We start from the raw sequence: 22,357 nt of genomic DNA, 5'->3' as shown, positions 1-22,357 counted from the left end.
GGAGAAGCAGGCTCCATGCAGGGAGCCTGACGTGGGACTCGATCCCAGGACTCCAGGATCATGCCCTGGGCCAAAGACAAGCACTAAACCACTGAGCCACCCAAGGATCCCCAGAATTTTCTCTTTAAAAAAAAACTGAGAACATTAAAAAATATACATAATTTAGCTCTTCAAATTATTGGATTCTGAGTAGCTCTTTTAATTTAAGATTGCCTGTGAGTTCTTGGCAACCACAGGGCATATTTAGAAATCTTTGCAAAGTGAGAAGAATCTAACTTACAAATTGTTTTCAAATGTAATGAAATAGCTCTGAGCCCTCCATGTAACAATTAATGAGGTTGACCTTATGTTGTTTCCTACTCATTTGTCTCGATGTTTATTAATTTATATTTTGCAGTTTTTGTGTTTCATGCTTTGGAGTTAAAAAAAATGGGGGGGAGCCTTAAACATTCTTGCAGGCCCTGGGCATTCTGCCCATAATGCCTAATGGATAAAACGGCACTGCACACAAAACCCAGAGTGCAAAAGACCAATGAAATTAAGAAAGGTGTCAGTGTATATGGTTTCCAGATAACTTTAAGAGTTCTTTTCCACTCTGTGCAAAATTCTCGTAGAACGAGAGAGAGAGAGAGAGAGAGAGAGCGCTACAGGCTCAAAGGGAACAGCTTAGGTGTTGGCAGTAAAGTATTTGCATGTTTGGTGTACAATCAGAAACACAAACAGGGCTGAGGCATTCAAAACAAACTCTGAGAAAGGAAAGACAAATAAGGGAGAGGAACTAATTTTTTTTTTTAGGCCCCTGCCATGCTAAGCCCTGGGCTGGGTCCTTTTCTGCAGGTTGATCTATTTAATTCTCACAAGAACTCTAAGAGGTAGTTGTGATTGCTCCCATTTTACAGATGGAGAAACCATAGTTTAGGGAAATTGAGCAGCTTGCCAAGGGGTTGACAGCTATGAAGGAAGAGAGCCAGGGGTCCGCCTAACCCCAAAGTCCATGCTCTTTGCACAAAACTCATACTGTCTTGTTTTATAAAAGGGTGGGGATCATATGATCATCTTTCTTTTTCTAACTGCTGATGTATTAAGTGATGCGTGTCACTTAATGTGGTCAGGATGGGTAGAGGCGTGTTAGGTGGGTAGAGGCTGAAGTTTCCCAAAGAGCAAAATTGAAGTGATAGAAGGGAGAATTTTTTCTTTTCTCTTAAATGATTCATTCGTGGAAAAAACTGTGGTGGATAAAACTCCTGAAGCCCACACTCTGTAGCAACATCAAGGGAATCTTTAACTATGGAAAGTCCCAGATCACAATCAAATTGGAACATATCCAACCCCCCATAATGGTCACTTCACAGTGTTTCTCAAAATGCAGTCCTGGATCACCTCCCCCAGGACTAGCCAATGAGCTCACCCCAAGGCAGATTCCCAAGTCCCAGGATTAGAATCTCTGGTGGGGAAGGCCTGGAAATCTGCATTTCGGCTCACCTCCAGAGGATTCTTATGTTCTCTTAAAGTTCTGAACCACACTTGCATGGTTTAGGATAAGATCCACTTCCTCCTCTTTTTCTTCTTTAAGTGCTTTTCCAGACCGTAGCTTAAACTTCCAGAAATGTCTAGTTGTGGGCTCACCACCATTTTACAGATGAGAAAGTAAAGAGAAAAATGGGTAGAGGGCTATTCACTAAGTCAGCTACAATAAGAACTCAAAAAAAAAAAAAAAAAAAAAAAAAAAAAAGCCCAAAGACCAAACAAAAACAAAAGCAAAACCCTAAAAGCCTGCCTGATTGATTCTTGTACTGAGATTAACTCTTGGGGCCTGGGCTTATTAAGTCATTAGTGTGATTCTCACCCACTGAGAAGGTCCCTACAGAGAGGAAGATGTTGACAATAGTTTTTAAAGCAACTATTATCTAGAAGGTTAAAATTACCTTTTTGCAGCCAAGCCATCTCCACTAAGAAGGACGGAGAGAAGGAAAGAAGGAAGGAAGAAAAAAGGGAAAGAAAAGAGCAAAGAGAAAGAGCAAGAGAGAGAGAGAGAGAGAGAGAGAGAGGAAGGGAGAGAGAAAAGAAGATGAGGAAAGGAAGGAAGGGGTCTTCTTCCTCACACCCATGGAGGTTCCAGCAGAGGCCCAGTGGACACGATGGAGGCAGACAGCCTAGGCAACCACAGGCACTCAGATGACTTTCAAGGTGAGGTCAGGATATCCTGCAGAACACTTGGTGTTTGGCAGGGGGGGAGCCAGGACCATTCCCTCCTGCCCTTCCCATCCTTGCTGCCAGTGTTACCACCTTGAACCCCAAAAGCTCAACACTTGGCACTGCAGGCATTATCTACTCAGTTCTGGTAAAATCACCCCCCTGTAAGCGTTGGCAGAGGTCTGATTCGGAAGTTGGCTTCCTCCTACAGGAATCACCTACCTTTTGGTAAACACAAAATGTTCTACTGCTTTTAAAATTAAACAAACAAAACGTTGACTGCAAGTGTGCACCCCAACATCAGTCCAAGGGAAGGCATGGCCAAAGTCTCTCTCCTTTAAAGGGTTGGAGGGTCAAGGAGCAAATCTCCTGTGCAGTTATAGCAAATAAAACGGGAAGAAGTCTGATGTACTTTTCAGACTTGGAACTCAAAAGGTTGAGTCTAAAAAGGAAAACATGTCACCTTCCTGCCAAAATAAACTGTGATGAAAGTTTAGACCCCACCACCTTTCAGCCAAGCATTTCCTGTTCTGGTCTGTTCCCTCGTCTGCTTCATACTAGCTCAGATGAGGGAGAGCTATTTTTAAGGTGCAAACAACCAGGAATAAGAATGAGAAGTTATTTATTTATAGTTACACCTTTCAACTGTTCTTTTCCCCCCTCTGGAGATAGAGGCTGGGTTTGGCTTTCCCTTTGAATCTAAAATCCCTGGGGTAAGAAGGCCTTTGAAAGGTCACGGTGGAGTCACTTTGCCTCCAGACAGTGATCACTGTCCTGGGCAAAACAAGTCGCCACTTCTTGAGGAATTCTCCTCTTGGGCATGCCCTCGGCTTATGCAACACAGGTGCTCTTGAGCAGTATTTTGTAATTCGTACCTTTTGTATAAAAGGTGATTCGAAAATACACTCATGGTTTTGTTATTTAAGGAATCCAGCAGTGATTCTCCCCCCCCCCTTTTTTTTGTCCAACGGAGAGTTAGTTCCATTATCATGAGAATAGATTATTCCATAATTGACTTGGGTTTGTAAATTCAGCAGTTGTATTAGATTTTCTTGAGCTCAAGTGTTCTCAGAGCCAGCAAGCTCCATCTTTTATCGAACTGCGTCTTCCCTTATTTCTTATTCCATTAAATCAGTCCATTCTTTTTCTTTATTTATTTAAATTCAATTTGCCAACATATAGTATAACACCCAGTGCTCATCCCATCAAGGGCCCTCCCTCCTCAGTGCCCATCGCCCAGCTGCCCCATCCCCCCACCCACCTCACCTGCACCCCAATGTTCATAGCAGCAATGTCCACAATAGCCAAACTGTGGAAGGAGCCACAATGTCCTTCAACAGACGAGTGGATAAAGAAGATGTGGCCTATGAATACAATGGAATATTACTCAGCCATCAGAAAAGACGAATATCCACCATTTCTTTGACATGGATGGAAGTGAAGGGTATTATGCTGAGTGAAATAAGTCAGTCAGAGAAGGACGATCATCATATGGTTTCACTCATATATGTGGGAAAATTCAGTCCATTCTTAATCTCAAGCCTCAAAGGACCCATTGTAGAGCCTTGGAATTTGCCGGGAAATGAAAGAGGAAAGCCCTCCCTTGTAATGCTCCCATAAGCAGGATCCTGGTGTTGGCTATCACCCCAGTAGTTCACTAACATTATTTTCTCTCCAGTGTGTAGTTCCACCTGACATTACAGCATCTGCTTCTCTCCCCACTACAATGAAGCATCATGAAGGTTCATCCTTGTTCACTCTAGTTCATCCCTGTATCACAAGCATCAAAAATATACTAAATAAAGGGTTGCCTGCCTGCCTGGCTCATCCCATGACCATGTGACTCTTGATCCTGGGGTTGTGAGTTCGAGCCCCCAGGTTGGGTATAGAGATTACTTAAAAAAAAATAAACAAGGGCACCTGGGTGGCTCAATGTTGAGCATCTGCCTTTGGCTCAGGTCGTGATCTTGGGGTCCTGGGATCGAGTCCCACATTAGGGTCCCTGTAGGAAGCCTGCTTCTCCCTCTGCCTATATCTTTGCCTCTCTCTCTGTGTCTCCTATGAATTAATAAAAATAAAATCTTTAAAAAATAAACTCTTTTAAAAATAAATGTATATATATATATGAAATGCTTAAAATTAATTCAACAAACAGATTTCTGTTTATGTCAAATTGTTGTGGCATCTGGAATTATATAAAGTGCTGACGAGATCCTTCCTTTAAAAAAATTTTTTTTTTACCATGATGGTTTCCTAAGTATTCCAGCTCTACTATTTTCACCCACTGGCTCCAGCATTATTATAGGAATTAGTTGAAGGACAAGAGGATAGCTCCTTTCTAAATTCACTAGTATCCATGTATTATTTTAAATGGGTCAACCTTGAAACTAACAACTCTGCAGAACAAGTTGGTTGGCATGACCCACTAACAGCTTCTTTGCTCTCTGGTGGGTTCTTTGTGCAGCCAGTTCAATGCGGACACGATTCAGCTTTTGATGAGAAGACAGTCCTTTCTGCATCATTGTATTTGTGTAAATTTGGTGCTTTGTACCACTCAAGGAGGAAAGAGAAAAGACGGGAAACTATTTCTGAGTCTAGAACCTAGGTCTAAAAGCAGATCTATCAGAAAGACGGAAAAAACTTAATGATCCAGTTTGATTTGGAATGACACAAGAACTTATAATGACATGGGAACAAAGTTTTGCTGACCAATGAATGGAAAAATGATGCAAAACTAATGCTCAAGGTCAAGTATTTAGTTATACTTACTCTTTAGAAGATATATTTACCTCTTGAAAGTTTTAAGTTCTTGTTCTGGGAACATTTCTATTGCTCTGAGTACAACGGAAACAAGTAGGAACAGAAATCTTGGTCACTCACTCACCTTTTTGCTTAAGTGGGGACCATTAGCCGCCCCAATGCTTCTCTGCACTGATGGTGGTACTTGATACACATCTTGTTCCTGGATACCATGGCTAGTGGGGACCTGGTAAATTCCCTGATGTTGGTAGGAAGGTGGAACTTGGTAGATCGTATCTCGAGGGGCACCGTGTGGGTTTGGCACTTGATAGAGCTTCTGTTGGCCAAAGGTCTGATGCATTAGTCCTGAAGTAGGCTGGTCCTGACCGGAGGGGGTCTCTTGAATGGGGCCAATCAGAAGCTTCACCCGGTTGCCTGGGACGATGCCTTGTCGACCATGTAAGGAGCAGAGCCACCATCCTTCCAGTCCTCCTGTGTTCTGCTCTATGACAGTCAGGATATCTCCCTTGCGAAAGGCCAATTCCTCAGCACACTCTGGGACATTGTCATATAAGGCCCTTGCCATAAGATTCTAGGAAGAAGAGAACAGAGGGAAATTGTGTTAGAATGCTAGCTCAGTCCTTTAAACACCTAAAGCCCGTGCTCTTCTGGAGAAGCACACTTCCTGGAAGGGGGAGAAGAACAAATGTGAACAATAGCCTGTAAGGAGAAAAACAGATGGATGCAGACAAAACACAGATACGTCCGTACTGTGCCTGCCACCAGTGACGTCAGACTGCCTCCTCGGCGGAGCTCCGAACACCACAAGAGTTCTTCCCTCTAGCAGGGGATGCCGTGCCAAGGAATTACGAGTAGCACTGGTAAAGAGTTCACTATACAGAACACTTTTCTTCCTTTCCTCAAGCCAGCTCGAAGAATAAGACATTCCAAGATACTCAGATGTGCCACAGCAGACATTTCTCAATCTTTTCATATATCGGAGGCAGGAGGAGTCAAAGACAATCCCAAATGACAAACGGAACACATGGCATTTATATTTGGTGTTAAAGTGGAAACAAAAGTCGACTTATGTATGCCTTGGCAGGCCTTCCAAATTCTTATTCCCGGTCGATCAAGTTGTGGATACAGGGGGAATCCACAAGCAAGTGCTCTTTACGTGATAACCAAGCATGGAGCACAGGGTGACAGTGGTCTCTCTTCAGAGTTGATGGCAGGGGGCTACGAAGAGTTTACTGCATGTAGGTAGATGCCACCTCTTTCCTTTTTTGGTCTTTTATTCATACCTTTCCTGAAGCCCCCTCCTCCCCCTGCCACCTCTTCCCCGCACTCCTTGAATCTCTCCATTCACATCAGAAAGGCTCTGCCTCCCCCTTTCAGGGGCCCCAAACACTCTCCCCCTTTGTATGAAGGCCTGTCTGGCACATTCAGTACTAAGCAGACAGCCCAAGTAGGCATTCAGCAGAGAGTGGGCAAGCGGTATGTGCTGACATTCTTGGACGCCTTTCAAAGGCTCCGAAGACTTCATTTCTTGGCGTTAGTCATGTTTCGCGGTACGATGGCAGCCATCACCACATGCCTGCTCCTTCCCAGCACACAGAGGAGCCGGGACGCTGTAAATTCATCACAGGCACTTGGAAAACTAAAAGTGATCTCTTCGGTGCTTCACGAAAGTGTCTGGATGCACCTGAGTCACCGGGATGCTGATCATTTGTGGGAGGAGGGACTGCCTATTGGGTGGAGCATGTTTGGGACTTTACATATTCGTGGAATTTTTGGCAGTTGTTGTTTGGACTTCTGCCCCCTGTTTGCTTCTCTAGAAACGTGGACTTGATCTTCCAGCCCCGTGCTTCTCATTCCTTTAGAACTGACATACATTAATCATCTCCCCCTGTACTATGCCCCATAACCACAGTCTTGTGCCGTGTGCTGGGTCTCCCCTCTGGAGTGGGGGTTGGGGTTGGGGGCTGCATTATGTAAGCAGCTCCCTTCCCATCAGTACCTGGGAGGGGGTCCTACTCTTACTGTTAATCCTCTTAGTGTTACTACTTAACCTAAGAAAAAAGAGGTCAGTACCCAGGGAGCCAGATGATGCTTTTGAAGAATAAGGTTGAAGTTCTTATTGGTTACAGTTTGGGGATCCAAGAAGTCTGCAATGTAGACAGGGAAGCTCATGGGAAACTGAGGGATTTGTGTTCTGAGTGAAAGTTTTACTTAGTATTTATATGCTAGGAAGCTTTGGGATTTTTCCTAACAGAAACTCACATACACAAAGATAAAATCATGCAGCTTACTATCCTGTCTTGAGGAACCACTTAAGAATGTGTCATAATCCTAAAATCTGTTTCTCTTCTTCCATCTCTTGAGTGCTCTGTAACTTAAAAGAAAAGTCAGAGTTACGGACGACAAGGTTCTGGGCCTTTGTACCAAAATAATCTGATGGAGATCACTCCACTCAAGAAGAGCTGTATTGTGATGATAGAGGAGGGAGAGAGTTGAGCACTGTGGTCTCTATCCCTTTTGCTGGGGCCCATTCCATGATTGGGAATGGCTGGTAAGAAAGCCTCGAGATTAAATCAGAAGTTAAGAGAGTCAGGACCCGTTCTATGGAGGCTGAGGGTGGGTCACTGGACAACTGTAGGGGCTACAAAGAAAGCAAAGAAACAGAAAACAGCAGAAAGGCAAGGGACTACGGACCTAATCAGCATAAATAAACTCGAGGCATGTGGAGTTGGGTCACTGCCATGGGACTCCAAGCACTGAAGTGGAGCACTGGGCCGTGTTTGATTAGAGGCAGATAGAAATCCCCATGTGAGAGTTGTTCTGGATGTTCTTTGTCTCCCATCCCAGTGACCTTCCCACCACCTGGTTAGCAGCATGAGAATGTTTCAGATGTGCCTCAAGACCTGGGTCTCTGGGAAAACTTTCAGAGACTGTTGTCCTCGCTAACAGAGAAACCCTGGGTGAGTCCTCCTGACTGGTTGTCCATGACTCCCCATCAGTCTTCCCTGCTGCCCTGAGAAATGAGGATTTAGGAAGAGAGTTTGGCATGACCACTGGTGGCATGCACCCCCCAGTGCTAGCCTGACACCTCACATACTGACAGATATTTACAGCCTTGGCTGAACAGGAGTGAGTTACTTAATATCGGTGCAAGCTCCAGAGAGTCAGCATCTACACACAGTCTACACACACCCATTACTCTCCCATATGGAAGGTTACATGCATGCAGTTCCAGAGACCTTTAGAGAACTGGACCCAACCTCTCTGTTTTATAGATAAAGAAACAGGTCTGGGGAGGCCAGTTTATCTTTTGCTCAAAGCCACAATTTTGGTGTCAGAGATGAGAACAGAACTATGGTCTCTTGGTTCAGATCTCTTTCTAGAACTCTAAGCCAGCTTAGCTCAACTACACAATGTCTTCCCAACTGGGCTCAACTCCATTATATAGGGAAGTTCTGAAAATGACAATTCTTGTCGTATCTATAGAATAAATAGATTATTTCCCTTTGTGCCTTAACTTCCTCATCTGTAAAAATGGGAGTGAGGGTAACAGTACCTATGGCGCCTACTTCATGGGTTTGCTGTGAGGATGAGCTGAGTTAATCCAACTCAAGTACCTTAACACTGCTAGAGGGCTCAGGAAGCTATTGTGACAATTTATTTAGTTTGCTGGATGGCATTTTGGCCTTGGGCTCCCTCCTCACTCAGCCTCCTGTCAGTGCTCAACAAGGGTTGGGTTAGTTATGCTAGAATTTATATATATATATAATATATACACATATATTTATACACAGCTGATATTTCTATTGCTTTCAATTACATATCAGGAGAACTGCATCTTGCAGTATTTCTCTGAATTAATAATGAGTCATGGTGGGATCCCTGGGTGGCGCAGTGGTTTAGTGCCTGCCTTTGCCCCAGGGCGCGATCCTGGAGACCCGGGATCCAGTCCCACGTCGGGCTCCCGGTGCATGGAGCCTGCTTCTCCCTCTGCCTATGTCTCTGCCTCTCTCTCTCTCTGTGTGACTATCATAAATAAATAAAAAAAAATAAAAAAAAATAATGAGTCATGGTCACTGCTACCCCTTGTGGAATATTTGCTTACAAACAGCAAATATGAAGCTATCGACTGGCCTCAAGAGACCGAGACAAAATATTATTATTATCACTGCTCTGATTATTACTGAATGAATTATGGATATATGTCTTCAGATCCCAGCAGAATCCAAGCTATCAGAAAGTGGGGGGAAAAACTGGGTGAGGAGCTTGGCTTCTGAATACACTTGGTGCTTTGGGGGCAAGAGTTCATTTGAGAAGATAACAGCAAAATGAACGTCAGCCAGAACACAAACCGTCTCAGTCAAAAGTGCACCTACTTTATAGGCAGATCAAGGGTTAATTGTCTGGGTAGAAAGAAGGTGGAGGGACCTTCTCATTCAGGGTGGGAAGTGTGATGCCTTAAAGCCACCAAGTCAGAAGGGTGATTATCTGAACATCTTAGAAAAACCCAGGAGAGGCAGTTTGTCTATTCAAGATCTCCTCTTTCTCCCACCCACCCCAGGATATTTATCTCTAGGGCAGGAAAGGTCAACACAGAAACAAATCCAGGAGAGATAAGAGAGCTATGTCATTCTATCGCCAGTTGGATGGTTAGCCTCTGGAGGGTGGCAGTTAGAAATGTAGCTAGGGCTTGGCTAAGTGCCAGAACAGTTGGGGCACAGAAGTTGAAAGCCTAAGGAACTTCAAACAATTACACTCCAGCTCCTTCACCTTACAAATGAGAACAAACGAGGCTCAAGATGTTAATGATTTGCCAAGCCACCTGGCAAGAAGGTCACAGAACTGGGACACAAATTCAGGTCTCTGGTCTCCAGCTCCAGAATGGGGACACTTTAACAAAGTCAAATGCAAATGCACAGCTACCAAAGCTGTGGTTCTAATTAGGATTGGAAATAAAAAATAAAAATAAAAAGGATTGGAAATCAGCATTGAGAGTTATAAATCCTATTGAGGAAACCCTAATAACAGCAGCCTCTAGCATTGATTCCCACCCCAGTCTTTCTTGAAGCTCTCGTTTGGCTTCCATGATTCCACTTCTGGTTTCCTCCCTCTGTTCTCATGACCACTCATCTATCTACCTTCTTCTTCATGGACTAATCATGTTTCAAAGGGACCCCTCCTTCATTCTTTGCTCTTCTTTACATGCTCAGTCACTAGAGGAAACCTCATCCGTACCAATGGTATTGAAACACACAGATATCCCTTCAAATTGGTATATTATTTTAAAAATTGTATTTAAATTCAATTAATTAATAGATCATGTATTATTGGTTTCAGAAGTAGAGATACATGTGCTCTGATGTTTGTAGCTATGTTATCTACCATAGGCAAATTATGGAAAGAGCCCAAATGTTCATCCACTGATGATAAATGGATAAAGAAGATGTGGTATATAAAACACATATATGTGGTATATTATCTATATCTATATCTATATCTATACACACACAATGGAATATTACTCAGCTATCAAAAAGAATGAAATCTTGCCATTTGCAACAACATGGATGGAGCTCGAGCATATTATACTAAGCAAGATGAGTCAGAGAAAGATAAATACCATATGATTTCCCTAATACGTGGAATTTAAGAAACAAAACAGATGAACATAGTGGAGGAAAAAGAGAGAGGCAAACCAAGAAACAGATTCTTAACCCAAGAGAGCAAACTGATGGTCACCAGAGGGGAGGTGAGAGGGGGGATGGGTAAAATGGGTGATAGGGATGAAGGAGGGCACTTGTTGTGATGAGCACTAAGTGATGTATGGAAGTGCTGAATCACTAAACTCTACACCTGAAACTAATATTACACTGTATATTAACTAACTAGAATTTAAATAAAAACTCAAAAAAGGGAAAAAAAAAAACCCACCCCACCCAGATAACAGATCCATAGCTCCAGCCTAGACGCTTCTGCACTCCTGTCCCAAATCTCCAACTGGCTAATAGGTATCCTCACCTCTAACTCAACAAGTGCAAAACGCCCTTTCTCCTGCTTTCTCTTAGTTAAGAGCACGCATGTAGCTGCCCAAGATAGGAGCCTTGGAGGTTTGCTGAGTCTCTTCACAATCTGGAAGCCGATCAGCTTGGCCCCTGTCTTCCTCTTCACTGCCTCTCCTAGTTCAGACCTTCAACAACCTGGTATTGGGAGGCTGACAATTGCTTTTCAACTGGTTTTCCTGCATTCACCTTCCCGCACCTCAAAATCTATCCTCCCCCTACCCAGAAGAGTTATCTTTCCAATCCTATCTGATGCTTTCCCCTTCCAGTTCTCTAGAATAGTATTTTTTTTTTAAGATTTTATTTATTTATTCATGAGAGACACAGAGAGAGAGGCAGAGACACAGGCAGAGGGAGAAGTAGGCTCCACGCAGGGAGCCTGACGTGGGACTTGATCCCAGGTCTCCAGGATCACGCCCTGAGCCGACCGCGGCGCTAAACCGCTGAGCCACCCGGGCTGCCCCTGGAATAGTATTTCTTACAGTGTGACTTGTAATATCCCTTTCAAGACCGTGAATTCCTGAAGTTCAGGGAGGATGGCCTAGTCCTTAGACATTTCCAGAACTTTCCAGCATCTGAAGCAAAATGCGCATCATTATATGTTTGCTAATTTACAATGGATTCTGGACTCTGATTTCCTGGCTCTCTACAGAGAAGGTGATTTGAAATTGTTTTCTAGAGACGTCAGCAGGATATTTGGTAAAAGTTTTCAGATGGACATGGGAAGATCAGCTAACGGAACCAGAAAGATAAATGGCATGGCCAGACCTCACAGCCAGAGCATGTGGGAGATGGCAAGCAGGAAAGTGCCCGCCCCTCTCTATTAAACAGGATAATGACGCAGATGGGGAGCTTGAATCTGGTGTCCACAACCACTAAGCAAACAGGAAGGCTAGGAGGAGCTGACTGTCCCAGCCAGATTAAATATAATCATCCCTGGAAGAGTTTTTCCTCCCTCCATCCGGCAGCAGGTAACTGGGCACCATTCATGCCTTGCCAAGATGTTGGGTTCTGCTCTTCCGGGTTCAGCTATGCCTGAGGAGTGGGAATCAAATACCATACAACTAGCCAGATCACTGGGTGCAGAGAGCTCTAGGTCATATGACAGCTTCCACACCGTCACCCACTCTTCCCTGCCAATGTCAAGAAAGCTTATTACTCCCACTGCCAGGGAAACTCTATGCTATTCCAAATACAGAGAGGTGTGACGTATAATTTCCATGACCATTCATGCTGGTCTTTGAAGAGAAATGAGACATTACAATGGCTGATGTGTCACCCCACCAGGATTGATAGCATCATCAATGGCCCGACTTCCTCTTATTATTTTTACTTCATTCTATATTTATCATGGAGGAGCTCCTGCCAAGACCTTGGGACTGCCACATTCTCAACCACATGACTTGCCTGTACCAACTGCCCTGAACTCTGGTGGGGTACCTGCACTCGCGTGCATGCACACATGCATACACACACGCACACACAGTGGACAGATCCTGAGAAAAAGACACAGTAAAGAAGGAAATGGCTATTATCGAGGAAATTAGTCCTAAAGGAAGTAGCTAAGGAATGAGCATCACGAAGGTCAGTCTCAGGACACACTGGGGAAGAGAAAGAAAGGCTTTCGTGCCTGCTGACAAACAATCAGCTTTGGTCTGAGGGTAATCAAACCACTTTGGCTTCACCCCACCATCACCTTTAGGTTATAGGGAAATGTGGGATTTCCGCAAGGAAGGTAAGAATCAGAAAACATGAATATTTACAAGTGTCTGGATTTTTGTTCTTGGAATACTGGGTCTACACCTGGGTCTTTTCATTGGATGCTTGGACTGTTGAATTTTTAGAGTTAAATCCTCTGGAGGTTATATTAAGTAGGGGACGTGAGGTTTTGAAGAAAGTTCAGGAGTCAGAAGATAGGATATGTATCATTTCCAGGGTTTTTTTTTTTTTTTCTCAGTAATCTTTAGGTGATCTGAACTAGCCATGGAAAGGCAGCAGGAGAACTTCCCTAGTCATACTTCTGATACCCTGTGAGGGGTGTCCAATGTGTGCCACAAAGATTTCTCTGGCACCAAGACCACACTTCAGCCAATGATTTTCATTTATTGGAAAGTGTTTCTCAACCCCTATGGTGGTCACAAAGCTTACAAGAGTATCTTGGACCTTCTTAATATTCATATCCCTTCACTCTGCCCCAAGTCCAGACTTTTTCTTAGATTTTCTAGCCTTGTGAACTTTACCCATTGTATTCTCTTTTGAGCATTTCTAAATGGAAGATGCTTTAAGAAATCTTGCATTAGGCACTTGTCTCCCAAAGGTACTCTGACACACAGCAGCCCTGACAGGCACTGTGAGGCTGTACCCTGTGTGTGGTCAACCCAAGGCACTGAGATTTGGGAATCCTAACATCTCCTCCATTATTGGCCTATCCCTGTTTGATGAGGCATCATTTAGAACCCTGAATTATTTTGCTGGTTCATGTGCCAGAGTATCAATACCTCTTGGGAGTGGGTGAGAAGAGCTGAGGCTCTTGGCCAATTTGAATATTTGGACCTCTGAAAGAATCTTCCACCTGGCCAGATTTGGTCATCTCATATGGACAGCATGGATGTGAGGTTAAATAAGTGTTCCTTCAAAATGCTGGCTTTCCTTCCTTCTCTGCATTAGAGTTAATGCCACCTATTCTCCCTTGATTTAAGCTTGATGCAGGATAAGAACATCCATACGATGAGATCTGTTTACCATGAAACCAACGAAAGCCTAGAGCAAATCCTTTGTTTCATCTAAAAAAAAAATTACAAAAGGGGTTGTTAGGGAGGCATGCGTGCATGTGTGTGTGACGTCATAGTCAACGTCTATTATTTCTTGGCCAGTTGTGGAGAATGAATTTGAATCCTGACAGTAGTGAGAAGGTAGAATTTCCTAACAAGTCTGATGGTTCTTCAGGAGTTCAATCTTCCACTACTCTGTGGTCTTTGAGATTTTTTTTTTCAATTTTTATTTATTTATGATAGTCACAGAGAGATAGAGAGAGAGAGGCAGAGACACAGGCAGAGGGAGAAGCAGGCTCCATGCACCGGGAGCCTGACGTGGGATTCGATCCCGGGTCTCCAGGATCGCGCCCTGGGCCAAAGGCAGGCGCCAAACCACTGCGCCACCCAGGGATCCCGTCTTTGAGATTTTTTAAAGCAACTCCTGAGGGTCTTAAAGAAGGCAGAAGAACACTGTGGTGTCTATGTATTAGAACCAGTAGTCACCTATAGCTTGACCAAAACCAATTAGACTAGAGTTTTAGACTAAGAAGGGATTCTAGAGATCATTCTAACCCAATCTTGTTTTACAGCCCAGAGGGTCATCTATTAGATTAGCAGCAGAGCCAGAACTAGCATCTGGTTCCCCTCTTCATCTAGGATTTTTTCCACTGGACCAGGATGTGCTTCCTGAGAACCTCTCCGTCTTAGAATTTAGTACTGTTGCTATTAAGCCTTGGAATTTATAAGCATTTGTCCTGGGTTGCCTGGTTTTGATAGATTTAAGTATAGTGTGTTGGCAAAAGATCAAAACCATGGGGCAGGCACAAACTCTTTTCAGGGTTCTGTCCCTAGATAAATCTGACAGGCGCCATATAATGATGAAGGCCTGACACCCACTCACCCAAAAGATAGGTTTTATTAACAATGAAACAACCAACTGGATTTCAGCCAACATGACAGTGTTGGCACTGGATCACATCTATCTGCCTGTCTAGACAAATCCCTCCAACATCCAGGTACTCGGGGAAGTGAAATGAGAATTAAGTTATGAAGGAGTAGGAGACGCCAGCCCACTATATTACAGTTTATTTCCAAAAACAGCATCATTTCTCAAAAGTCAAAACCCGAAAGTTATAACATCTAATAAAGTATTTGAAGGAAGGGAAAGATCTTCCTATTTTTTTACATTCTTGCATATCTTCTCTTCCTGCATCAAGGTATGCAGCTCTCAAGGTACGAAGTAATATCTACACCCACCAACACCAGTACGTACACACACTAGCAACCTCGGCCTGCCCCCCAGCCAGACCCAGCTGACATACCTTGGTTGCCCCCCACAGTCTTTCAGATGTCACCTAGGCTTGCTGTCTGATTGCTATTATCCCACTTTACTTGAGTTTTTCAAAACACACCATTGGCTGAAAGGGTTTCTACAACCATATGCTATCAGCCTGGCACCTGCAGACAGATCTCAAGAAAGAAGCTTCAGATGCTGTAGCTTCTCAGCTAGAAGAGGGAGGAAAGATGGCAGGAGCACAAGGAACAGAAGAGAACCTCTAAATGAAGTTGTTCAGTGGCTACGTAGGGTAGAGAGATAAGCTCCTACATGTATGTATTCTATACCAGTCTATAAGAATTAAATGGATTTCTTCAAAGTTCCATTCTAATGCATGTTCCATTATTTTATATGTCGATATAAAATAGTATAGATCCATTACACATGCACACAAGTGCACGTACGTGAGCACACACACGACAGAGGAAGGCTTCAGAGAACTAAGGTTGCCTTAGAAACAGTCTGATGGTTTTACAGGTGGCCTGAGACCTCATGCTTCTCAGTACTTTGTGGCATTCAATTGAACACATTGGGGCTATATACGTAAGAGGAAGTTTCCCCTTGCTGAGGCCCTGTGACATGTAGCACACATCAGTATGGTACAATTATGGCCAACAGCTCTATGGTTGTATTTCTGTGCTTCTGTCACATGGAACCAACAAGGCAATTTTTTATTTAAGCAAAAAAGAAATAGGGGAGATTAGACCAGTGATTCTTAACTAGTGGCGATTTGGGGACTTGGCAAAGTTTGGAAACATTTTTGGTTGTCATGTGACATGCATGCGTATTGCTGGCAGCAGGTGGGTAGAGGCCAGAGGCTGTTAGACATCCTGTAAAGCACAGGCCAGTCTCCCATCATTAAAAAGAAAAGAAAAGATCAGCTCTAAAAGTTCCTCCGTGCTGAGTGGAGAACCCTGGAGAGAGGAATGGACACTTGCTGAATTAATGGGATCTAGCCTCAGTCCTCATATTGTAAGATTAATGGCAAAGAAATCCTTTTGTGCCTCTGTTTCTCCACCTGCAAAATGGGGATAATGAACACGTTCTTTATAATATTATGAGAAGTCATGAAATTATATATGCAGAACAGTCTGATTTCTTCAGAAGAAAGGGTCTCTATAAAATCAAAGCACAGTCATTATTACTGCACTATTATGAGCTCATGAAATTGTGCCTTAAGAACTGTACTCCCCCTCCCTTGGAAAAAAAATTCCTTCAGGAAAAGAAAACAAACCAGAAATGATCTCATCATGATTACACCTGCCACACCAAAAAACAGACACAGTTCAGAGAAACTAAATTCTTTCCCTGCAGCCATGAAGTAAGCTGTGTCTGTAATTAAGATCTTAATAAGGGAGGCAGGAGGCTTGATGCAGCCGCTGCAGGCCATGAGGCACAGAGCCGCCCTGCCGAGTTTAAAGCAGGAACAATTGAAATACAACCTCCCTCACCGCTTCACGCTCTCAGGTGTTCTCTGCACAAGCCCTTATTTCAAAGCAAGGCCTTTCCTTCATCTCTAGAGATGCCTATTTCTGCAAGGAGAAAGCAAAGTAACAACTAATTATTTATTTTTTTAAAATTTTACTTATTTAATTATGAGAGAGAGGGAGAGGAAGCGCACAAGCAGTGGGAGCAGCAAGCGGAGGGAGAGGGATGAGCAGACTCCCCACGGAGCAGGGAACCCAATGCAGGGCTTGATCCCAGGACACTGTGATCATGACCTGAGCCAAAAAGGCAGGCGCTTAACCCACTGAGCCACTCAGGCGCCCCCAAGAACTTACAAGTAAATATTATTTATGACTTTATATGAAAATTTTACCTGAATTCACTTTAAAAAAAAAGCACTTCTTAGATAATTACCTGTCAAAAGGCTGACACAACGGAAAAAGGATAATGCCTTCCACAGTTGATCTTTGGAGCAGCTTATGTTGACTGTCTAGAGTGGCCATGTGTTCCTGAACTTTTTAAGAGTCCCAGTTTTAAGTATCCGTTTATCAGACCATATGTTCTATTGTTGGGTTGTGAAACATGGATGCGTATCCACAGAAATTATTTATTTATTTTTTAAGCTAAAAATAAATGATAGGCGTGCAAGTATATATCTTGCTAATGGGTCTGCCTTGGTTGACTTTAGGATTCGGGAGAAAAGAAAGACAGGTATTGATAAGAGTCTCTGACTCAGTCAATGGACATGTTCTCAAATCGACAAGATGATTTTTATTAGGAAATGAGATACATTTCAAGGCCATCTAGGCATTTGTGGGATTGTCTAGAAGTCTAGCTTCACAGTGGGTGGGGTTAAGAGAAAGAATGCTGTTGAGCTGACTGGACCATTCAAGGGAGAGAGGTCTTCACAATTTTGCTCTGCCAATGCTGTTGTGATAGAAATGCAATACTGCTGGTCCACTAACCCATTTCCTGCCAAACTCGGACTCAAACCACAAATGATTGGTAACCCAGAAAACAAAAAAATTCACCAACAGATTACTGACATGTCCTGCTAGACACTAAAGACTGAACACCAAAAAGACTGGAGTGTCTAGAAGTCGACTTTCCTGGCTTCCCGGCGTTATGGTTATTGGCCGCTGAAGGGGAGGGCAGTGAATTCCAGCTCATTCTTTTAGTAGAGCACAGGGCTTGGTGACAGAGAAGCCTAGATGAGTCCTGAGTTAGCCACATACCCTGTGGGAGTGAGGTGCTAAGTTAACAATAATGAACTGACTACTACAAATCAATGAGATTAAGGCTAATTCATATCAGAGCATAAGGTTACCACATAGCTAAAAAAAAAAAAAAAATCGAAAAAATATGAAGGGCACATCATTCTGTCTAAATACATATTGCTTTAATAAATAGAAAGATCTGGTTTAAATCTTAACCTTATGTACATTTTGGTTGCTACAGCTTTCTATTGAGCTTCCCAAATAACTCCCCCCGAAACACACTTACACACATACTTACACACACACACAGACTAAAGAAAGGAATTAAACTTCAATTAAAAAGATCCTATCAAACATTTTTGTGCAATGCTTGCACTTTTATGTATTCATGCTGGCTCAGTCTTTATTTCTGGTCATCGGAAGGATCAACATCCCACTAAGAAACATTTCTGGTGATGTAAGTATGACCTTGACATATTAGAAATATTGGGAGGAATTCTCATTTGCATCATACACACCATGAGAGATGAGACACCTCCCTCCATGGGGATGGACCCCGCCTTTGAATAAGGATCCTGAATCGCTTCCTAAAACACCATTTAGCACCATTCAGGGTTGGGGAGGAGGTATTTGAAAACAGGCAGATTATTTGAAGACACTTGACTGGCAATTTTAGTATCTCCATGATCAGCTGCCCCAGCCCCCGTTCAGACATGAAAAAATCACTGTCACACACTGTCACAACTCAGCATATTTTCTGGAATGCCTGTTCCATCTTCCTCAAAGCATATGCCTCAATTCACCTGGATCTCATGGTCTACTAAAGCTACCTCCTAAAAGATTCACTCTATCTGGTGGACAGTGGCAGGGGTCATCAGCAAGGCCATTTCTCTTAAAATGAAGATTCTTCGGGAAGATAGTCTTTTGCAGCCGAGCTGTAATGTTCCCCAGGCGTGCATCGTCCTCATTAACCAGTAGGAATGACTGCAGGGGGATGACTGGAATGCTCTAAGTAAATAAGATGGGGGGGGGGTGCCATTGATGGAGTATAAACAGGGGGGTTTTTCTTGGGGGGGAGTCCTCTTCCATGCCCATATTCTTTGCAATCATCCATCACCTAGGAAACCAGCAGCTATTCTCTGCACTTTACCTTGGAAATATAGCATTTCTTCTCAGGGGTCCTTCTTCTGTATCTTGGCAAGGAGGCTTGGTAATTAAATCTGTATGTTACTGTGGAGTAATGTCACGGGCTCAGTGGCTGGCATCGCAAACCAATTTGTTTAGGTTTCTTTCTAACCCTAAAATGATCTAACGATAGATCACCAAGCCCTCTTACGTTACATCTCCAGTAATCGGGTAAGAGATATAATTTCCTCTGAACTTCCCTACCCCCCAAATCACCTCCTTCAAGTTTTACCTTCGATTTTGGACACTGAGGACTTTCTCTTGTCCTCACTAGTATTTTTGTTTTGGAGAAGCAAGTCTAGCAAATGCTTCCTCTTAAATTTTTATCTATATAATGCTTCTGTATCTATCCGTTATATGTCTTATGATGCATCATATAACACCTGCCATTTTTATATGCCTGGGTGCTAAAAACTAATGATTTTCATAAATTATATCCTTACCACTATCTGATAAGATCGGTATTATTACTTCCATGTTATAAATAAGGAAATAGAGCGTGAAGAAGCAAAAGTTGTATCTGCAACAAAACCCAAGTCCCTTCCACTACGCCATACAGTATTAAGACTCTTTTTAGTGGCAAAACAAAAACAAAAACAAACCCCACCCACCTCTTTTTAATGGCTACTTGTATAAGTATTTTATGTCATTCAACATTCAATTCAATATTTGTTGAGTGTTGACGAGCAAGGTCCTGTAGTTTCAGGAATATCAGATCTTATTAATAACAATGAAGATACCAAATATATTAGTAAGAGGGCACATAGCTCACTGGTAGACCCCTGTTGTCTGGCATCTGCATTTCCACACCACACATCCAGGCCCACAGAACACTAAAAATACTCAGCCATCTTAACCTAGTAACTGGGATTTTGATATAACCCTGTCACCAACTCTTGCGTCCACACTATCCTTTCAACACCTATCGAGGCAAAGAGAGCCGAAGCTGACTAGCATTATCTTGGTACTATATGCCAGGAGCCATGGTAAGTACTTTATATCCATGTATTATCCTGTTTAGGCCTGAGAACAATAGTCTGAGATAGTTATTATCCCTATTTTACAGATAAGAAAACTGAGGCTCAGAGAGCCTACCGTGCCTGAGGCTCTATAGAGCAGTAAGTCCCAAGAAACAGAAATGCCTTTCTACAGAGCCCACACTAGCTTGTATCTGCCACAAGAACATATAGGATCAAGGCTGTGCCCCCTCAAGGCTCTAACAGATCCCAGATCACACTTTTTGATTCAAGAACTTGTCCAACAGTCTACCTTTACACACAAACAAAGGGTGGTCTCTCATTTTCAGTGCAGCTTACTTAAAACTGGATGGCCCGACTGGGAGATGGATGTGAGTTATAGGCATCCTTTAGAGAGTGACTCGATTGGAAGGGGTTAATAAGTAAGGCAGTGCTAACAGAGCAGGGCAGGGGTGGAAAACATGAAGGCTGTCACAGGGATTAGAGGTCAGTCGAGGAGACAAAGGTGTAGGCTTTTGATCGTTTTATAGAGTGGGTGGATGAGGAGACCTGGCCTGTGGGAAGTGACAATATAAGCAAGTAGGTTAGGCACAGAGAGACGGGGGGCAAATGAGTGAGAGCAGGGAGAGACCGAGATGTCCCACGGCAGAGTCAAAAGAGAAGAGAGAGGTTGGGGGTTCAGGATGTGCTTTAAGGACGTCATGCCTACATGGGGCAGAGAAGGCTGAGCTGTACACAAGTCTGGTATCAGGGCTGCATAAGGATAGCTTGAATGCACAAATGAGAGACGATAAGGTCATGAGGGCACAAAAGGGGGAGGGAATTTGTAAAGGGGAAAAAGTTGAGAGGAAGTGTCTTTAGAGGTCTGGTGGGGGGGGGGTTGGAGCAGCAGACAGGAAGCCATTGATGAATTCTGAGAAATGGAATGATGTACATTACAGTAAGGAAAGGATGCTAAGGGAGTTCTTGGTACGTCCACACTGCACAACTTGCTCCATTTCGTATTGTTTGAGCACCTCCAGTTCTCCAAAGCCTTTCCTGTCTGCAGTGGGTAAGTCATTTAGCTCTCAAAATGGGTTTGCCCAATAAATACAACCATCCTTAAACAACTGAGTTAATATTAAAACATCTTTCAGTGCTTTTGAATTCATAGCTTTCATGGAAGATTTGCAAAGGAGCACGGGGGACAGGAGTCTCTAGATTGGATTGAGCTCAACAAATCACTTACAAGAGAATATAGAATTCAAAGCCCAAGTGTCAAAGCAAGGAAAGAACTGGGAATTGTATTAAGTCACAGGTGACTGTGTTGCTGAGGCTGAAGACCCTTGCTCATTTTTTTCTCAATGTAGCTCAAAAAAATAAAAGTATTTTCAAAGTCCCTTCAAAGGCTTTGAACAGTACACACTTTGTTTGCCCACATCCAGCCAGAACACAGGGATCTGCCTTTCAGAGGTCAGTTTTCTTACTTGCATTGTACATCCCACCTCGACTTTCTCTTCGCTCAGAACGTTCAAGCATGCATTTGTTGTCCACCATACTTCGATGGAAAAAAAAAAAAAAGAATTTGTTGAATGGTAGACTAGATACATAATTTAGAACTTCAGGGTAGGCACACAGAGTTCTGAAATTTGGCAAAGCCACAAAAGCTGCTCAGTTATTAGAGATCAGACAGGCAGTGCCGGCTGGGCTCTGACCAGGCCTGGGCCTGCACAAAGTGGGCGGGGTCAGGTCTCGGGCCTTGGCTCAACACAGCTGTGCACGGATGCTTCCATCGCCCTCCTGGCAGCCTGCCTCTCGACCCTCAGAAGGGGAGCCCTCCCTGGGCAAGCCACTGCCACTGAGTCCCAGTGCCCCCCACCATCCAACCCCCCGACTTAAGGATGCGCTTTGTATATTCAGAAGAGCTCATGGACAACTCTTAATACATGCAGGCCCCGTGATTTACTGTCTACTATCCCAGAACCGCAGACTGAAGCCTTTTAAGAGAAATGGAACATAAAGTTCATATGAAACTGCAGCCTTTCCACGAACAACAACAAAAACCATAAAATGAAATAAAGCTAGATGCTATGTGTGCTCCCCAAAAAAGTTCGTAAGTAACAGCTCGTATTCCACAGTTCTCAAGATTATTATAAGTACATGGCTGGCTGGCCTGGAGCCCTGGAGGAGTGCAGAATGAGTGTGGGTTTGGTTGTCCTCTGGTTATGGTTCCTAAAGTAGCCAAACCAGATAATCTGGTTTAAAAAAAAATTCTTATAGCGGCTGAATTATAAATCTCTCCTGGTAAACAGAAGTCTGACTGTGCTACATTTATAGTGTGTAGAGCAACACAGTATTTAAAAGATAATTCCTGACTCCAGGGTTTTACAATCTAATAATTATCTGGTTTTACTACCGAAGGGGCTCAAATGAAACAAATAACTGCCAAACG

The 22,357-nt window shown here is 43.3% G+C and overlaps 1 protein-coding gene across 2 annotated transcripts in view; it reads right to left on the bottom strand.

The window, feature by feature from the left end:
* NEDD9 (neural precursor cell expressed, developmentally down-regulated 9) overlaps window positions 1-22,357 on the bottom strand; it is a 185,094-nt gene that overhangs the window by 23,816 nt on the left and 138,921 nt on the right. For both annotated transcript variants that reach the window (XM_025999365.2, XM_025999363.2), the window contains one exon: window positions 5,078-5,524. In XM_025999365.2, the coding sequence (XP_025855150.2) occupies window positions 5,078-5,524 (447 nt within the window). The remainder of the gene's footprint in view (window positions 1-5,077; window positions 5,525-22,357) is intronic.

Source organism: Vulpes vulpes, chromosome 12 (genome assembly GCF_048418805.1).
Source record: "Vulpes vulpes isolate BD-2025 chromosome 12, VulVul3, whole genome shotgun sequence".
NCBI classification, from domain to species: Eukaryota; Metazoa; Chordata; class Mammalia; order Carnivora; family Canidae; genus Vulpes; species Vulpes vulpes.
This window is presented reverse-complemented; position numbering and strand designations above follow the sequence as displayed.